This window comes from Argentina silus (genome assembly GCF_951799395.1).
Source record: "Argentina silus genome assembly, chromosome: 14".
Taxonomy (NCBI): domain Eukaryota; kingdom Metazoa; phylum Chordata; class Actinopteri; order Argentiniformes; family Argentinidae; genus Argentina; species Argentina silus.
This window is the reverse complement of record NC_139668.1, coordinates 2,027,855-2,047,302: the sequence shown is the minus strand read 5'-3', so window position 1 is coordinate 2,047,302 and position 19,448 is coordinate 2,027,855. Positions and strand designations below refer to the sequence as shown.

The 19,448-nt window shown below is 43.6% G+C and overlaps 1 protein-coding gene across 1 annotated transcript; it reads left to right on the top strand.

Moving 5' to 3' along the window:
• Positions 1 to 293: 293 nt before the first annotated feature.
• Positions 294 to 16,289, top strand: mxra5a (matrix-remodelling associated 5a; the record flags this gene model as incomplete). The annotated part of the gene is made up of 9 exons (XM_083685001.1): positions 294 to 438; positions 3,797 to 3,869; positions 4,583 to 4,661; positions 5,356 to 5,534; positions 5,877 to 6,006; positions 6,167 to 6,557; positions 6,826 to 10,851; positions 12,797 to 13,712; positions 14,378 to 16,289. 9 exons carry the CDS (start codon positions 294 to 296, stop codon positions 16,287 to 16,289), a joined length of 7,851 nt encoding a protein of 2,616 aa, XP_083541127.1.
• Positions 16,290 to 19,448: the final 3,159 nt, after the last annotated feature.

The following is a 19,448-nucleotide window of genomic DNA, read 5'->3' as shown; positions in this document are numbered from 1 at the left end:
GATTTACATAAATTATTGATGATGTTCAACTATGGGACCTCAAAATTGCATAGGGGGGAACTTTTCATAAAAACTTCAAACTCTTCACTTTTGCAAGGTATCGTTTCCCAATTCAGCGCCATAATAATGATGAATATATCGCAATAGTATTCCAATATAGAATTCCATCTTTGTGTATTGGATATGACACCCAAGGGATTGATTTATATAGATATTTATATATAGAGAGATGATTTACAGCTCTCATGATGCTGTAACGACAGGTGAGATGAAAATGGCTCTGACACCTGGTCATGGGGGCGGGGGAGTTCAGCCTCGGCCTCAGGTGGCATATCCTTTATGACGCGACTGTGCTTTCCCGCCTGCCGTCTCAAGCCGGGGCGAACACAGCTGCTGCACAGCAGGCAGGGAGGCTGTTTATGCTCTGCCGGCGGCCATGTGAAGTAAGCAGGGCTGTGGGCCAGTAGGAGAAGACAAAAGGGAAGGGAATACCTCACAGTTACAGCACTGACCTACAAACCTGTCTACTCAAAGACAAAATGGAGAGAACTATCCTGAAAATGATATTCATTTGAGACACAAGGGACGCTATGTATAATTGGTGAAAAATAGCACATAATGTTAAAATAAATAGTGACATTGCATTTTTGGTTGCATGGCTATATGGTGTTTATTATTGCTGTGTTCTGTGGTTGGTGGGTCAGATCACAAGAGCAGATGTTGGTCCTGAGGGAGACCAGATCATGTGTTAAGTGGAGAGAGTCTGGTCAGGCAGGCAGGGTCTTAGAGCACCCCTGTGGAAACTTCTTCAGTGTCTGACTAATGGATGGAGAAATGAAGAACACATTTAGAGGTTTAGAGACACTGTGGAGGAAATCTGATTAAAGTTAGTGAGTACCGTAAATCAACTAGTGAGATAGTTCTCTGTGTATGCGAAACAAATGGCATTTTGATAGAAATGATTTCCTGTTGGATGTGTTTTGAATAAATGAAATAGATATGAAATAAGTGTTAGATTTTCAAAGCAAAAATATAACTGTTGTAATGCATCTGCTATGGAAGAACTCCTACAGACCCCTTCTTTAGACTGCATAATATTCACTATAACAGATTTTCTTTCTTGTTACAGTAGTTGCTGTGCTTGCATGTGTCTTGACATACTGTCAATCAAAATAAGAACAGGGTCTAAATCCACAAACATATTCAGAAATAGTTTTAATTAGGTATATTGATGTTGATTTCCCCCACCGGTTCCCCAAGTAACATGTCATTGTGGTAATGCTGTTTTTATGGTTGACAGGTAACACACTCTCTCTGTTCGTCTAATATATGAATGACACATGTCAAACTCAATACACCTGAAGCTTATTGGCAAGGGTTCAGTTCTCTACATGGGGTCATAACCTCCAAAAAGGAAGGAGTTTGGTGTATGAATCAGTTCTGGGGTGTGGGATGAGATAAAACACATGTTAACCAGGTGGAGGAAAATATTTCCAAAGTTGAGAGGGTCACCATGAATTTTCCATTGATGGATATATTCTGTTATCTCCATGATCCATAGGCTGTCTTTACTACATGTCAGGTTTTACTGAGCGTTTACATCAGCCAACCATTTTGTAGTTACATGTATGCTTCAAAGATATCACATCCATCATCCATAACTTAGACAGTAAGACTTGACACGACCCCAACATTTATGAAAATCTAACAGTGCCTCCAATATTCTGAATCCTGAGGTTTGAGTCAGGTCATGTGTGTGTATCTGAAGAGTGTTACCCATAGTTCTTAAATCATGAAGGACCTGTTTCACTGTTCAAGGTCTCTCCCTTAAAATCACTTTGAGACATGAAGTATAGCACACAGACCCTTTCCCCCCCCCGGTTGCCTTGTCAACGTCTTCCCATTGGAACAGAGGTATCTGCAGAAGCTCCGAATTTAATCTACCTTTCCAAGCATTTACCTTCCCCTGGTGTCTATGTATTATCAACCTGAATCCAAACCTTCAGCATATGAGGTTTCTAACAGGCCTTTTCCATGCACAGTAGGACCAAAGATAGCCATTTAAAGCATTTTGAATACTGTAACTGGGCCACATACGAGGACCATATGTCCCAGAGAAGGGATGCTCCCCCTGGTTTATTTTCTGTAGCGTCATGGTGCCTGGTTGGGTACAGTAAAGCTGCTCATTCACAGGATTCCTCCATCTCCACACTGGCGTGGAGGGTTGGTCCTTCCACCCCATTGATAGCCAGTGCATCCTGACCGTGTGGACAGTATATTCAAAACACATTCAACACAGTCATGCTTTATGACTGGTGTAGGCTGGTTGACCTCTCTATTGATAGCTCTGTGTTTGCATAGCACCAGTGTGATTCCTCTCTGTTCTTATGTCGCCCATCCTCTCAGTCATGTAGTATATGAACAGACATGGGGATAGAATCAGATGCAGTGGAATGAACATAAACTACATGCATACATGTCATACATGAAGAACAGTTCATGTAAATGGTAATCACATTGTGTGTAGAACAAGGCATTGAAACAGAATTAAACAGATGCTAAAATATTAATTTTTAAGCGTGATTAATTATTGATTTCAAAAAGCATTTGTAAGTGATGAAAGTAAAAAAGCCTTTGAGTTTTTTGTTTCTTCAAAGTTATGGATTTTCCCTTCTGATCCAAAGTAAAATCTTAGTTTTTCTATAATTGACCATCTCTACAGGATTGCTGAGGGGTTCATAGATTTAGTCTCAGGGTTGATGTTGTTTACACAATTAAACAAATGCCTGTAGGCAATGCTTTAAACAACACAGACCAAAAGGGTTCAAGGAAGTATTCCTGTTGCAAAGATTTAACACTGTAAACAAAATTAAACAATAGATTTGCATTATAAAAAACTGATTGCCTCTTAATCACACAAACACATTTAATGATACAAGCAAAGACCTCTCAACCAGAGACTTCTTTGTGTACCATGCATACTGTAAAACGTATTTTCTCTGCTTTTTGCACTGCACTATCATAGACTTAAAATGACAAATGCAACATATGCCTTTTAATTATATTTGATTACACTATATAGAAGGCCAAAAGCAATATTGATTGATATTTTAGAGATAACACTGTTTAGTGCCTTGCATAATGCAGTGCAAGTACATAGCCACAATACTTGACACTCTTGGCAAAAGTATAGCATCAGTGTTTCTTGTCTGGCACAATGGCAATCGATTAAGTATTTACAATTGTTTTGTGATCTGTGTCAGCTATCTAGCTTGTAGAGATCTTCAGTGGAGAATTCTACATTTCCCTGCAAATAGGCATACGATTATGGAAACTGTATTTTTAATCAGATATCTTTAATAGCGAGGGGAACACTTCAACAGGGGTAAAAATTAAACGGTTTATAAGTTGTTTATGGAATGTGAAATCAACTGTGAAATGATCAGTTCGTTCATGTTTATTTGTTATCGTATATCCAGTATATAGCAGTATATCCAGGGAATCCAGAGCTCACCCAACCAAGCTCCTCTAGTATCTACCACACATTGTCTCTCAATGACATTTCTGCACATTTCTGCTATCACAGCAAAAATAACAATGAGGTTAATACTTGAGTACATTGAGTCTCCTCCTGGCACGTTGCTAATGACCTCACCTACATGTGTTTTTTGTGCAGGTGTGCTATTGGATTGAAGTGACACAGTGATGGATGTAACTTCTCAGGCGGTATATATGAACATGCACACAGGCCTGTCAGCTCACTGACCCTCTGACCTTTCAACCCTTCCTTCCCCAGGCTTGACATCACACAGTGTGAGTGGGGGCTGCCTTGGCCTCAAGACATCCCTCAGGACTAAAGGACTAATATGGTACAGTCCTCTCACAGTACCAATACCTAGGAGAGTATTTTTTTAAGTGGTTAAGTTTTTAAACTCCAAGTTCCAAGTGGTCAGAATGTCCCGCAAAACAGACCAAACAGACAAGTTGTGGTGTTCTTGATGTGAACAGGAGAGTGGCAATGACGCTTTTGTAGGTCTTCATGCTCATATGTGTGTGGGGAGGAGGGGCGGGGGATAAATAACAGTGCTTTAAGAACAACATAACATTTACCTTGGGCTTGGGCTTTACCCTTCACTTAGTCTCTAAATGAGTTTACAACACAGAGAGGTTCAGCTTGTAAGACTGTTGATGCCACCCATGAATGAAGAACAATGTTCTATCTCTGTGGTGCCACCATTAACCACTATCAGTCAGTTGTATATGTTAGATGTAAGGACTTTCTCTTTCCTGTTCTTGAAGTTTGTTGTTATGTAGGCCTATCTCTCTACTCTAAAAATCCATGTCTCCTATCATTATGATCAGTCTCTATAGACATACTGCACATGTAGCTTCTTTGATGAAGAGAACGGTTCAAGGTACTGTGGTTCATTCTAACACAGTCATGCACATGAACTCACCCAGTCACTCAATAGGCCTACAGTGTAATAGAAACGTATAGGATATAGTGTATATGTAGCTGTTGTAGCCCACTACCTCCGCACTCTCTCACTTTTACCACTCTGTCGCCCCTCCTTGGGTCCAGTGCCTCTAAAGACAGCGTATTGGAAAAGTTTTGCCAGTCACTCCTGCTGTCGGTCGAGGGCGCATCCTCAGTCCATTCGGTAAAAGTTTATTGTTCTGTCGTAAACATATCCGTATTTTCTGTATGGATATTGGATTAATTCGAACGTTGATTGGAACGTTGCCTTTTCGGAAATTAGTTCAGCAATATTTGACATCGGACTTCTGGCTACTCGTTTTGTCTAGATATGAGCATCTGAGGAGTAGCGTTCATGTCCATACACTAAAGTCATGTTAAAATGGGATACTGTGAGTCTTGCCCAATTAAAAGATTTTCAAGATTTTGAGGTAAGATCTACTTTATACATTTCCTTCAGTGATGGCACTTTGTAGGGACACTCCATCAAATTGAGTGCGATTACTGTGGATAATCCAGTGCGCATGGTCTAATAATGTTTATGAGTTCATTCATTGTATGCTGCAATGTATTTAAAGTGTAATACGATAAATTACGCATGATTGATGGGGGAGACTATTAATATTTTTGACTCATTATAATATTAGTTGTATGATTTAGGACAGGTCAAAATGCACCCTAATGACTGCCAATAGCTTTGGCCTATTGTGAAATAAATCAAGCCCACAGCCCATCATAAATTTAATTCATTGTCGATGTTTGCTATTTACTATGCCTATGTGTGTTGGCTGCTGTTGTGTCGTGGTTAATTGTAATGAATCCGAACCCTCGACTAGCTGCTGTGATAAGAACCCTCTGTGGGGACGGTACCGCTGAAGATGGACCGTCCAGCTGCGCTCTTACTGGTCCTGGCGGTGCTGACGGTGCTGCCAGATGTCGTTCTCCCCTGCCCCCGGACGTGCGCCTGTCCCCAGCCTACAGAGCTGCACTGTACCTTCCGCTCCCTGCTCACGGTGCCCGCTGGCATACCCAGACAAGTGGAGCGCATGAACCTGGGGTAGGATTGTTTCCATGGGAGTCGAGGGCATAATTCATTGGCCTATTGACAGGCAGCATGCATGTAAGGCCCTGTCCAAATGTAACATTTGATGGCCATCAAATGTTGATTTTATAAATGTGTTAAATAGTTAATGAAATATTCATTTGTTTATAATTAAGATTTGTTTAGAGCTATATTCCAGTGTAATAGAGTGTATTGAGCATTTGACTGTAGAGTTTGATCTAATATCATGATATCCATTAGGCCTATACCTTGTTACTATACACCCGTATAGTAGTAAATGAGATTTTAACCATGACTTATTTTTCTCTATAATTGCCTGTGTTGTTGCTTCCTCAGGTTTAACACCATCAACAGAGTGACAGAGAGGTCTCTGGCTGGACTGAGGAAACTTGAGCTGCTAATGATGCATGGGAATGATCTCCACAACATTCCCAATGGAGCCTTTAGGGATCTGATATCCTTACAGGTGCACTGATAAACATGTTCATTTACTATCAGATGAATTAATTCTCATTATGCATCACATTTAAATGTCACCTCAGTCACTTTACCTTCTATATACAGAACCAGATAAAGACTATTTTCACATTTATGATGACTCAGTCACCTCTGCCGTCTTTCCTCAGATGCTAAAGATGAGTTACAACAAACTGAAACAAATCAACAGATACACTCTTCAAGGGCTGTGGAGTTTGGCCAGACTGCACCTGGACCACAACCATTTGGAATTCATCCATCCAGATGCCTTTCAGGGCCTCACCTCCCTGCGCTTGCTCCAACTGGAAGGCAATCATCTCCAGCAGCTCCACCCATCCACCTTCGCCACCTTCTCCCTGATGGGTCACTTCCACGTCTCCACCCTCAGGAACCTGTTTCTGTCAGACAATGGCATCACCTCCCTACCCCAGAATATGCTGGAAGGCATGCCTCACCTGGAGAACCTGCACCTGCATGGGAACCCCTGGACTTGCGACTGCAGGATGAAGTGGCTCCGCGACTGGGACAAATCCTCACCAGGTTATGTATATACTACATACAGTATATACTATATATATATATATATATATCCTGCATCACATATATATATATACTATATCTACCCTATTAATTTATTTTATTGATAAAAAAAATAAATATACTATACTAGATACTAGATTCAGATTAATGTTTACTGAGGTAAACTCAACCTATCTTACATTACAGGCAGGTGTTTCGACCTAACCAGAATTCTAAATACTGTATAGAATCCCGATGTTAATGTTCCTCTTGCCTCCTTTTCCCACAGGTGTGCTGAAATGTAAAAAGGACAGGGCCTATGCAGGGAGTCAGCTGTGCCCTATGTGTTCCTCCCCCAGGAATCTGTGGAGGAAGGAGATGCTGGAGCTTGAGAACTTGATCTGTAGAAGCCCCGTCATTAGCTCACCTGAGAGGCCTGCTGCACCAGAGGACATAGAAAGCGAGGTCATGACCCCCGAGGAGTTCAAGCAGCCGTTTGGAAATATCTCTCTGGGCCTGATGGACGAGCATGGGAATAAAGTGGACCTGGTGTGCAGCGTTGGAGAGCCTAGGGTGACCACAAAGGTCAGCTGGGATCAGCTCAACCAGCTCCAGCTGGCTGCTAATGTCACCCTCTCTGTGGACCTGGAGTGTCCTATCGACAGAGACAACTATGAGCGGCTGTGGAGGCTCATTGCGTACTACAGCGATGTGCCAGCTCACCTGCAGAGGGAGGTCATGCTGACTAAAGAGCCGGTGCCCAGTTACCGGTACAGACAGGACTTGGAGAGAGATGCCCTGTACTACACAGGGGTGAAGGCTGACGTGGCGGCCCAGCCAGCCTGGCTCATGCAGATGTCTATGGACCTGCAGCTGAATAGACCCCAGTCCACAGGGAAGAGTGTTAAGCTGATCCTCAGCACCCACGTGTCTGAGACGGTGGAGGCGGAGGTTGTGCGGAGACAGGGGAGGTCATGGGTCATGATAGAGTCTACAAACACCACCAGAACGGTGCTGAGTGCTGTAGTGGGCAGCCCCAGCCAAATGGACTGTAACGTGCTGAGTTCCGGAGACGCGGTTATCCAATGGATGCTGCCAGACGGCTCCCAGGTGGAAGCTCCTTACAGCAGCCTAGACAACAGAGTGTCTGTGTCCAGCTCTGGGAGACTAGTTATTGAGGCTGTTGGCCATTCAGACACAGGTATTTACTACTGTATCGCCAAGGTGCCTGGTGACCTCAGTGTCCTTCCATTCCGCCTCACTGTCGAGGAGTCCTCCAGTCCACCCCCCGTGGATGAGTACGGGTCCACATCTGTGGAGGGCTTCACTGGTCAACCTCTCACTCTGTCCTGTGTCGTGGCCGCCTCTCCCGATGCAGAGATCAACTGGATTCTTCCAAACAGCAACATAGTGAGTTTCAGAGCCAACTCATCCAGGGCTTTTGTGTATTACAATGGAACACTGAGATTAACACAAAGTCAGCTGTCGGACAGTGGATATTACAAGTGTGTGGCTATGAATCAACATGGAGTAGATTCACTAGCTACTAAGGTGACTCTCACCAGGCAGGCAGGGATACGGCCACTCAGGAAGTTTCCCATGAGGCCCCAGTCTGCTTCAGGCGTCTCCACAAAAATAAAAGCCCATATGGAAGACCCAGAGGAGTCATCAGGGGAAGAGGAAACTCAGGGAGAAGTCCCCACCAGCCGCGTGGATCTACTGCAGCGGCGGAGGAGCCAGAGCACGGGCAGGCGTGGTGGACATCCATTCAGAAACACGTGGCACCGACGACCTCTGCCGAGGAAACCCACCACGACAGGGTCACGTGTGGAAGACAGGAAACATACAGTAGAGACAAGAAGAAGGGTTAATGTGGCAAACAACAAAATAGATCCAGAGAAATGGGCTGGAATTTTGGCAAAGATTCGTGATAGAACCAGTCAGAGTAACGTTACATTCAACCCCCCACACAGTTCTGCTCAACCCCCCACACAGAGAAAGCAGGAGACAGAGACAGTCAAGGCTAATCAAGCTAAATCAGAGTCTCAGGACAACATGGAGGGATCATCAGAGGACACCACCCCTAAGGAGGATGAGCTGTACACACCCACCATGTCACAGACCCACATCCAACACAATGACAACAAAAACACGACCACGACTAGAGCACATATCACACAGCCCACATCTGGTCCCCAGCAGCACAGTACCACTGTCAGAAATTCACAGACAGAGGGCCAGCTTAATGTGAATGTTACAAGCAGCAGTGTGTCATATGACAACTTTTTGGGAGAAAATCAAAGCACTACCACAGACAGTGACGCAGTTACAGTGTTTGATATCTCACCACTGTCTGAGGGTAAGCAGGGGTCTGAGGGTGGAAATGAAGCTAGCAACAGCTCTAACGAGAGAGGAGAGGCATATATAGACAGAGATGAACTTGACCCAACATTATCAACCACAGTTAAATCTTATTCCGAATTGGAAAAAGAAAGATTTGTTCACTCTCTTACTGAGACCACAACAACTAGATTAGCCACACAGAGTCAGCTGAAGCACACTACACTTGACATCTCACACCGTCCATCATTGCTCACTACTGTCTCCCCCATGACCAAGCCCACTCTGTCTGGAAACATGACAGAGGGAACTCCCCGTCAAGTGCCCACTAGTCTCCAAAACCCATCTAGTTCTCGGAGGAGGAATGGTGGCAGGAGGAGAAGGCCTAATAGGAAAAAGGCAAGGCCAAATCCCTCCAGTGATTTTACTACTGCCACATCTATGGACGCCCTTCTAACAACTACCAAGACTACCACTGCCACATGGCATAAAATAGAAACATCAGAAAAGGCTAAAAGCACAACAGCCAAATTTCATACCACAGTTCCATTGACTGACAGCCAAGTAACGTCATCAGGCAAACTGAGTCACAATGAGAACACAGGCTCTTTATACGACGACAGGGCCAACCTAGCCTCCTCAGTGAGACCTGCCACTCGCTCTGAAACAAAGGACACTCTTTTACCACATGCCGAGCCGCTGCTCAGAAGCACAACAGCAGCACCTACATCTCCAACAACAAGAGGAGGACATGAAAAGACGAGTCAATACAGAACAGCCCCAGGAGCCTCTCAGAGTGTATCTCCGGTGCACACGGATGCATCCATGGCAGCCAGTGAGGAGAGGTTTATAAGAATCCCTCTTCCTGTAGTTAAACCCTTAGAATTTACACAAAGAGGAGGCATCACAGGAGACCTTAGCCCTGTGCCAAGTTCTGACAAGTCTCCGGAGACTTCTCACACTCAACATGGAGTGCAACCAGATGTAGAGCTTGACAAATCAGACCATCAATATAAATCCGCTGAGGCTGAAAAGATGCCATTCAAAGAGATCAATGGCACACATGCCCCTAGTGGTTCAACAAAAGCCATAATTTATGAGGAAGCACAGGAGATGACTCAGTTTACCACAGAGAGGCCTGCAACATCTGAAAGCTCTTATCAGGGATCTAGGATAACTAAAACTGTCACCTTCAAGTCTAGCACTGCCTTTGATGGGGACTACAGTCACAAAGACAGTCTTTCCACAGGCAACACAGAGGCATCACCTTCCAGAAGAGAAAATGTCCCTACTACTATAGCACTTCATGATGTAGCTACATCTACAACTCCTGTCACATCCACATCCTTGAAGACCTCTCCAGTTATCCCCTATAGAGTGAGACCACATGGCCCAGTCCCACACACACCCTCCACCAGAGACGGGATGGGACCACTGTCTGGACCCCTGGAGGGTCCAAACCACATCCCTGACAGTCATAGTGATAGAATCCTCAACCCTGACCAGAGAACCACTCTCATATCAAACAGCAGAAATCCCCTCCCAGTCAGCAGATCGGACCGAAACAGGTCACCTGACTCTCATCCTACTAGTGTGTCAACTCACTCCGAGCCAGGTTCAGTCAGTGACGCAAAACTAACCACCACAGAGCCAAAAACAGCAAGAACACTACCACATGCCCAGCCAGTCAAACAAACAACCACTCTGGTTCCCAGAACCATGTCTCAAACTACAGCCATGTCTTCATCAAGACCTCACAGCCCCACCAGGGGAGGCCAAAGGACAGCAACACCCTCTGTGACTCAGGGTGTGGCAGGACAGCGACCTGCAGGAGCACCTGTTGTCAGAGAAAAGCCCCACATCACCAACGTTGATGTCCAGACCGTCACAGTGAAGGCAGAGATAGATGCACAGCTGCCCTGTGAGGCTGTTGGGGAGCCTAAACCGTTCCTCTCTTGGACCAGAGTCTCAACTGGTATGCATGATGTTTTCCCACTCATATTACATGGCCAATCTTTTACATTTTCAAGTATACATAAATCTCTATAACAATTATATTAGCATTATATTTTTTCTTTAAACCAAGCCCATGCTTTCAGCCTGTTAACCTAATAGAAAGTAGAAACTCTTTTCGGTAGCACTTTACATTACAACTAGGAATTAGTGGGTAATAGTAATTACTGATAGTCACCAGTAACAAGAAAGACAATTACCTTGTTATTACAAGGTAAGGCAGACTGTAGTTTACAATTAATTATTTTGTATGAAAGATTTGTTACCATATTATTATTATACCCTTTCTGTATTGTTCTTGAATCATTGAAACTGTTGAGCACAAATTAAATATGATTTATAACCAAGAAACAAATAAGGTAGTCACTATTGAAATAGTATCAGAACTGGAAAATGCTATCTTACCTATTTCCATTTTGTTGTTTTTTTGTTTTGTTGTTTTCATTTTTGTATCCCATCTTAACCTCACAACTAAGACCATGAGTTGTTACCCCAAAACAGAGAAGGTAGTTTGTTACTTTGAAATGTAGTCGTATCAGAGCTGGAAAATGCTATATTACCTGTTTCCATTTTGTTCTACCCATTTTGTATCCCATCTTAACCTGACAAGTAAGACTATGTTTACCATGGTTAGACCATCAGTCAGTGGTAATACAGTCATACCTTTCAGTATGCATGCATCATTGACACAGCAATAACAATAATATAACAGCTACCCATTATGTCTGATACATAGGCCTACAAGAAGGGTTTATGGATGTAAATGTACATTTTCCCATAATAACACATTGAGACGTTGACATTAGTAATAATAATCTGTCCAGCATGTAATGTTGCTCTGTAATGTAATCGTTTGTGGTTGGTGAATGAATGGAGGCAACACCTTCAAAACCTTTGTATCACACTTCTTGTTGGAGTTGGATGGGCTTGGCTCTTCTATTGGACTGAATCATATTTCCAATGATATTCACCACAATACAAATTACAAGACGTTCGCTACAAATATTAATTCATAACATAACATAATATTCAAGACAGGTTTGTACAAAGCTAGTCCTATGACTTGATTTCCACAGCTGACGTTACAGCTAACTACTTTCATCTGAGGCTAATGTTTGCTTATTGCAAACAAAGTTAAAAAAATATTTCACTAATGAAAATGTAACACTGCTACAGTATCTGTACTTAACGTAGCAATACTCTGTAACTCTTTTAACTTGGAAAATAGTCATTTTCACTTTAATAAGGTGCTTTGTATCAGTTGTTCAGTGAGTTGTTCTTCTTTCTGTTTGAAAGAAACAATTGTACCCCTGACAAGAAGCGACCTCCTTGTGAAGGGCAGAGTATCTTTACATTAACTGCATGTAAATCATCCATAAAAACGTCAGGTATCAGTCTCATTGGGTAGCTTATAACTGTGTTAGTGGATGCATGCATACCAATGTATTGTAAGTAGCCTACGTATTACCACTGACTGAGTAACCATGGTCTTAGTTGTGAGGTTAAGACGGGTTACAAGGCTAGAACAAAATAGGAACAGCTAATGTAGCACTTTATAGCTCTGATAGCATCTTTTCATAACTACCTTCTCTGTACATGTGTCTTTCATGCAAAATAATTACATGGAAACTACAATCTAACTTATCTTGTAATAACAAGGTAATTACCTTTCTTGTTACTGGTAACTACCGGTAACTACTGGTAATTATTATTACTATGTTAATACCACATATTCTGAGCTGTAATGTTAAGTACTATCCTCTTTTTTATGACTTATGCTCCCATTTTGTGTGAATAACATCAGTTATGGTGTATCATTTACTGTTAACATACATTGTACAGTATGTACCACAGGTGTGGTACCATTGTACCACACCTGTTAACATACATTGTTTTCATTTATGCAGGAGCCAGTGTTGCCCAGAACACCAGGGTCCAAAGATTTGAAGTCCATCCAAATGGCACATTAATCATCAGAAACACCCAGCCACAGGACCATGGCCAGTACCTCTGCATGGTGCAGAATCAGTACGGCGTGGACAAGATGATAGTCACTCTCATGGTGCTGTCCCAGCATCCCAAGGTGCTTCAGCCACGCTACCGCGATGCCACGGTGTACTTAGGAGACAGCATCAACCTCGAGTGCCAGGTCCAGGGGCACCCTGCCCCACGGGTGACGTGGGTGCTCCCCGACAGAGTGCACCTTGCTGCCCCCCCTGCCAGCGGAGCCCCACAGAAGGTGGCACTCCTCAGTAATGGCACCCTCCGGATAACTCACGCTAGCTACACTGACCGGGGGATTTACAAATGTATTGGCAGTAGTGTGACAGGGGCTGACACCGTCTCTGTGCGTCTCCACGTGGCCGCGCAGCCACCAGTCATCCAGCAGGCCCGCTATGACAACATGTCTCTTCCTGAGGGCAGCACAGCCTTCATCCACTGCACGGCCAAGGGTGCCCCTCCACCCATCACACGCTGGACCACACCTGGTGGTGTGCAGCTTCTCCCCTCACAGTTTGTGAATGGTGGTAACCTGTTTGTCTTCCCCAACGGGACGTTGTTTGTGCGTGTCGTCGGTCAGGGTGATGCTGGGAGGTATGAGTGCATAGCCAGTAATGCTGTTGGAGCCTCCAGGAGAAGCACCATGTTGACGGTACTAAAGACCCCCTCTTCCACCAAGGCCAGGATCAGCTCCTCCTCTCCCCAGGTGACTGATGTGGTCTATGGAGGGATGCTGCATCTGGACTGCATCGCAACAGGAGAGCCAGAGCCCCGGATCATATGGAGAACCCCCTCTAAGAAGCTGGTGGATGCCCAGTACAGGTACTCTGAAACATTCCTAAAAAAGAGGCTTTACATTATGTTGCAATGAAGTAAAAGTAATATGCACATCCTAAGAAAACGTTTATAACCGGTGCTAGGCAAAAATAAGTAAGTGAAGAAAGAAGAGGCTGGACACACTTTTTGTTTGGTGCAGTATTTGTTGAGCGGTTTGTGCTATTGCGTAAATGCAGCAACAGCTGTTCCCTGTTCCACTTGTGTAATAACATAACATTTAAAAAAATATGGATTATTATTATTAAAGTTTTATTTATTCAGGAGAACCTGACAGAGACAAATAAATAAAATAAAACAAATATACAATACAAGATACAATACCAGTGACAAACAATACAATACAGCAGTAACCAGCACACATACAAACCTCCCTAAACAGATCCTTCACTAAAAACTGTTCCTTATTCCAGTTGTGTCATAACACAAACTGCTCAATTCCATATCCCTTGCAATTACTTAATTACTACACCATCTTGACACAGTGTTGTTATTACAATTAGACAGTATTATTACACAAGTATAGGACAACGTATTTATTTATTGTCTTATAATTAGCCAGTTATTACCAATAACATAAATGTGTTTACATGAAGCAATGAAAATATTGTTCACCAACAACAAGAAATTGATTTTGTTTTTTTGTTTTTCAGCTTTGACACCAGGATAAAGGTGTTTACCAATGGAACTCTGGCCATCCACTCTATGACTGAGAAAGACAATGGGGACTATCTATGTGTCGCTCGCAACAAGATGGGAGATGACTATGTGCTTTTGAGGGTGAATGTGTTGACAAAGCCAGCCAAGATTGAGCAGAAGCAGCTGCTGGCCAGTCAGAAGGTGATGTACGGGGGAGACCTGAAGGTGGACTGTGTGGCCTCCGGGCTTCCTAACCCAGAGATCCGTTGGGCCTTACCTGACGGCACCATGATAAACACTGTGAAGCAGACAGACAGGGCCAGTGGGGGGCGGACGCGTAGGTATGTGGTGTTTGACAACGGAACCCTCTTCTTCAATGAAGTGGGCATGAGAGAGGAAGGGGACTACACGTGCTATGCTGAGAACCAGATTGGTAAGGATGAGATGAAGGTCCACATCAAGGTGGTTGCAGACCCTCCACTTATCAGAGACAAAGGCCATGAGGTCATCAGGGTCCTCCACGGGGAGACAGTGTCACTGAAGTGCAGCGCAAAGGGAGAGCCAACCCCTGTCATCACATGGGTGTCTCCCACCCACCATGTCATCCCTTCTGCCTCAAACAAATACCAGGTCCACAACGACGGGACGCTGGTGGTCCAAAAGGCCCAGCGCTTTGATGCTGGTAATTACACCTGCATGGCTAGGAACAGCGCTGGCCAGGACCACAAAGTCACCAGAGTGGACATTCTTCTCACCCCTCCATCGATCAACGGTCTGAGAGGTGTCACAAACACCATCAGAGTGACGGCTGTCAGGGCCCAGCGCAAGATGTTGGACTGCGAGGCCATGGGTACACCTGTCCCCCGTGTCATGTGGGTTTTACCTGAGAATGTCATTCTCCCAGCGCCCTATTATGGCAGCGCAATGACCATCCACCGTAATGGGACTCTGGACATCCGCTCACCTAAGAGGACTGACTCAGGCCAATTGGTTTGTATAGCTCGTAATGAGGGAGGGGAGTCTAGGCTAACAGTTCACCTGGAGGTGAGAGAAGTTGTAGAGAGGCCACAGCTCAGGGGCCCTAAGACAGAGACCGTCTCCCTGACCGTGGGCAGCACTATGACTCTGAACTGCTCCTTTGAAGGTGCTGCTGTGCCCCAGGTCACATGGATCCTCCCTAATGGCTCCCCTCTGATGAGTGGAGGCCAGTTTTCTAAATTCTTCCACAGGCCAGATGGCTCTTTGATCATTAGCAACCCCTCTGTCTCTGAGGCAGGCGTGTACCGCTGCCTGGGGAGAAACGTTGCAGGGCTGGTGGAGCGTACCATAACTCTGACCCCAGGGAGGAAGCCAGAAATAAACAACAGATACAACTCCCCCGTCAGCATCATGAATGGGGAGAGCCTCCTGCTTCACTGCCTGTCCAGCGGGGACCCCCTCAGACTCACGTGGACCCTGCCTAGTGGGGTGGTTCTGGGACAGCCTCAGAGGGCCGGCCGCTACGCTGTTCTACCCAATGGAACTCTGGCCATCCAGCAGGCCTCCGTCTACGACAGGGGCTCATATGTCTGTCGTGCAGCAAACGAGTATGGGAGCTCCTTGCTCTCTGTGCCAGTCATCGTCATCGCCTACCCCCCACGCATCACCAACGGGCCTCCTGCTGTGACATATGCTCGGAGGGGTGTGGCTGTCCAACTGAACTGCGTCGCCACTGGTATCCCCAGGGCAGAAGTGGCATGGGAGACGCCGGACAGGACACGACTGGCAGTCAGTGCCCAGCCGCGACTCTTTGGGAACAAGTACCTCCACCCACAAGGTTCTCTGATCATCCAGAATCCAACCCAGAGAGACACGGGCTTCTACAGGTGCACTGCCAGAAACGTTATAGGACTGGACTCCAAAGCCACATACCTTCATGTGTTCTAAGATGAAATAAAAAAGGAGCATTTATCATATGCCCGAGAAATTTCGAAGCTGAGAGCAGACAATGTTTCTCTTCCAATTCTAGTGGAATGGCCTAATCACTGTCAAAGCTCTATAAAATGATTTTCAAGGGGTAGAAATGTTGTATCCGAAAAGCTCAACAGATGCTGAATCTGTCCTGTACACTCCAGTTAATTTGCCGGCTATATTTGGAAGACCACATTGTGCCAAAGAGATTTTCAGCACATCAACCATTTGGTATGAATAACATGAATAGAAAGCATAGACTGTAGTCCTATTATTCGTATCATTTATACTGACTGTATATATAAGTAAAAGCCTGTTATTTTTTAGCTCCAGTAGGCTGCTTTTCTTTCTTTTCTGTTCTGACAATGACAACTTTTGTCAAACTGTGAAGATAAGCACAGCTTATTATTGTTTATGTAGGATTAAGGAAAATGTACCAAATTATATGCTGTTGAAATGTTCACTGTTCAATGTTAGAAAGATAAGGAAGATTTCAGGGGCCTATGCAACCATGAGTATTGTTACAACATCCTATTCAATTGGGGCCAAATTCAGATTTCCTTGCCTTTACCTTTTATGCACTGTCCAAGATTCGGTATTCCCATTTTGAAGCGGTGCACATCTCACACCCACATTACACACTCTGATAATCACACCCTCTGTCAACAGTAATCATAACTGAGCAATCAAATAGATTTTTCCATTCCCATAAAAACCTATATTTAGGGTAAATGAAGGCAGTCCTTCTGGAAAGATAGTAAAATGTCAAAACTGTAATGTCATCATTACCTTATTCCGAAATCATAATTTTGCAGTGGAGTTAAATTGGAAAGAATAATTCACCAAGTTTCCCAGGTGAAAATGTTGATGTGAGGATTGTGCTTGAGGGAGATCTTTAAAACAACCCCAAGTGTCTATGTGTTGATCAATCAATCATTTGTGACCGCTGTCCCTGGTGCTTGTATTGAGTTGCTAAATCAGTGGTGGACAAATTGCAAAAGTAAGCCTTCAAGGTGTCTTCAAAGATGTTAACATTTGTTTCTGAATGTAACTTTGGTAAAACAGTCGCCAAACATGTTCAAATCAATTTCCATTTTAAAGCAGATTATTAGTTATGAATAGGCATAGGCTGCTGCTATTACTGTGTATTGCAGTGTAACTGTTTGTAGCCTGTGCATTCCGTTGTTTTATATTTCAGTGTCACTTAAACAAATGGCCATGAGTTCAATGTTACATAGCCTGTTTACTGTTGAATCAACCGTCATTCTAAAATCCTGATAGCAAAATATGCAATTTCGAACCCTGCCAATAGTGTTTCTGGACTTAAAAACATAGTTCATAGGCATGTTTTTACGTATACTGAGAGCAGTGATTGCTGTTCTCTACCACTTCCACATGGCTAAATGCTAGTCCTGATCGCAGCCAAAGAATGCTCAAGAATGCAAATATTAAAAAAGTGTCCGGATGAGCTTACAACACTCCAAGTGGAAAATTATTTCTAACATCCAAAAACCTGAACTACCCTTTAATGCAGCCTCTCCAGCATGCAGGGACCATGTAGATTTGGCGCGCAAAGTATCAGATGAGAATGCTTGTATATCTATGATCTTCATGAGAGAAATATGAATTTCTCTGCCCCAAACGTACACTTGGCACAATGGCACATACTGAGCTGACATAAGAATCCGTGCTGGAGATCCCCAAGCACATTTGGTGTGTATATCAATATCCGCATCGGTAAGGTGATGCGCAAGGGAATGAGAATAGAACCCAATGGGCGTACTGGGCTGACATAAGAATTTGCGCTGGAGATCTGCACGCACATTTGACACATAAACCACCTGATGGGTGTGCAAGGAAATGTGAAGAGACCCCTTGGTGCTCTTTGCATGCTTTGTGTATTGTTTATAACAAACATACCACCTATTTTAGAAATAGCATTTGAGGGGCTTTTAATCCCAGTTTCACCTTTCTTGTCAGGGGTAACACAATTGAGTATCTGTGATGATTGTGTATGTTACAGATTTGCTTGCAACCCTCAGGCTCATAATATAGGTGTCAACCATTGATGTTGACATCTTTGATCAGCTCAAAAAAGATTCCAAATTGCTTTTTCATGTTCTTGTTTAAATTATTTGTCTTTAAAAGACTCTGGTGTATAGGAATTTTACATATTTTTAATAAAGAGAAGCTATAAATCTATTTGAATTATATTATTTTTCTAGGTTTGCTTATGAGCTTTGTCTGTGGAATGAAAGTAACATACGGGAAGGAAAGAAAGCTTTAATTGAGGAATGTTTGTAAGATTAAAAATTAGATGTATTCATCCTGTATTGTAGTCATCTCATTGGTCAAAAGTGGTGAGTTTATTGGCTGGAAGCACTCTTATTCGGTTTACCACTTTACTTTGACACCGGTTTAATATAAATTATTTTGATCAGTTTGAAAAAGTAGACTTTGCATGTGGGCGAGTAAGTAGGTCAGGATAGGGTTGGGATTTGTCCTGGTGTACAACTTTCAGAAGTACCTCTGGGAATTATTATTATTATTACAGTCATGGTCGTCTCTTCCAAAAAGGAGAAACATCTGGATTCAAGTGAACCATTAGTTCACTGGATTCACTGTGAATGAATTACCATTATACAGTCCTTACTGTAATGAGCTTCATTTATGAAAGTCACTTATAACTGTATATTTCACAGTACCACTTAGGTTGGCTGAAGCACTAATGCTTAAATGGAGTGGACAGAAATATGAGCATGCACACAGGTACATTATGACACCATAGAAAAGTCTTTACTGCCGCTATTGTTGATGGATCCCACTCTGTTGGATAGCCTGTACCAGTGGCTTCTGGGGCAATTCACAAACAAAAACAAGAAAACCAAATCCTCACCCTCTTGATTGATAGATTCTCCATATTATCCTTATTGATTGGGCTGCAGTGACATAGTGTATGCTGTCTTCCTGTACATACAAACAAATAAACAATAAAAACATTGCTCACTGCTGGAGAACGGGGGCGGGTCAGTAGCCTAATTTTTGCAGACAAAATGATGTCTCTTTTCAAGGAGTCTGTCTTGAATGGGTAATGTGCAGCGATCTACAGTACAAGTGGGTTGGGGGGAGGTGTGA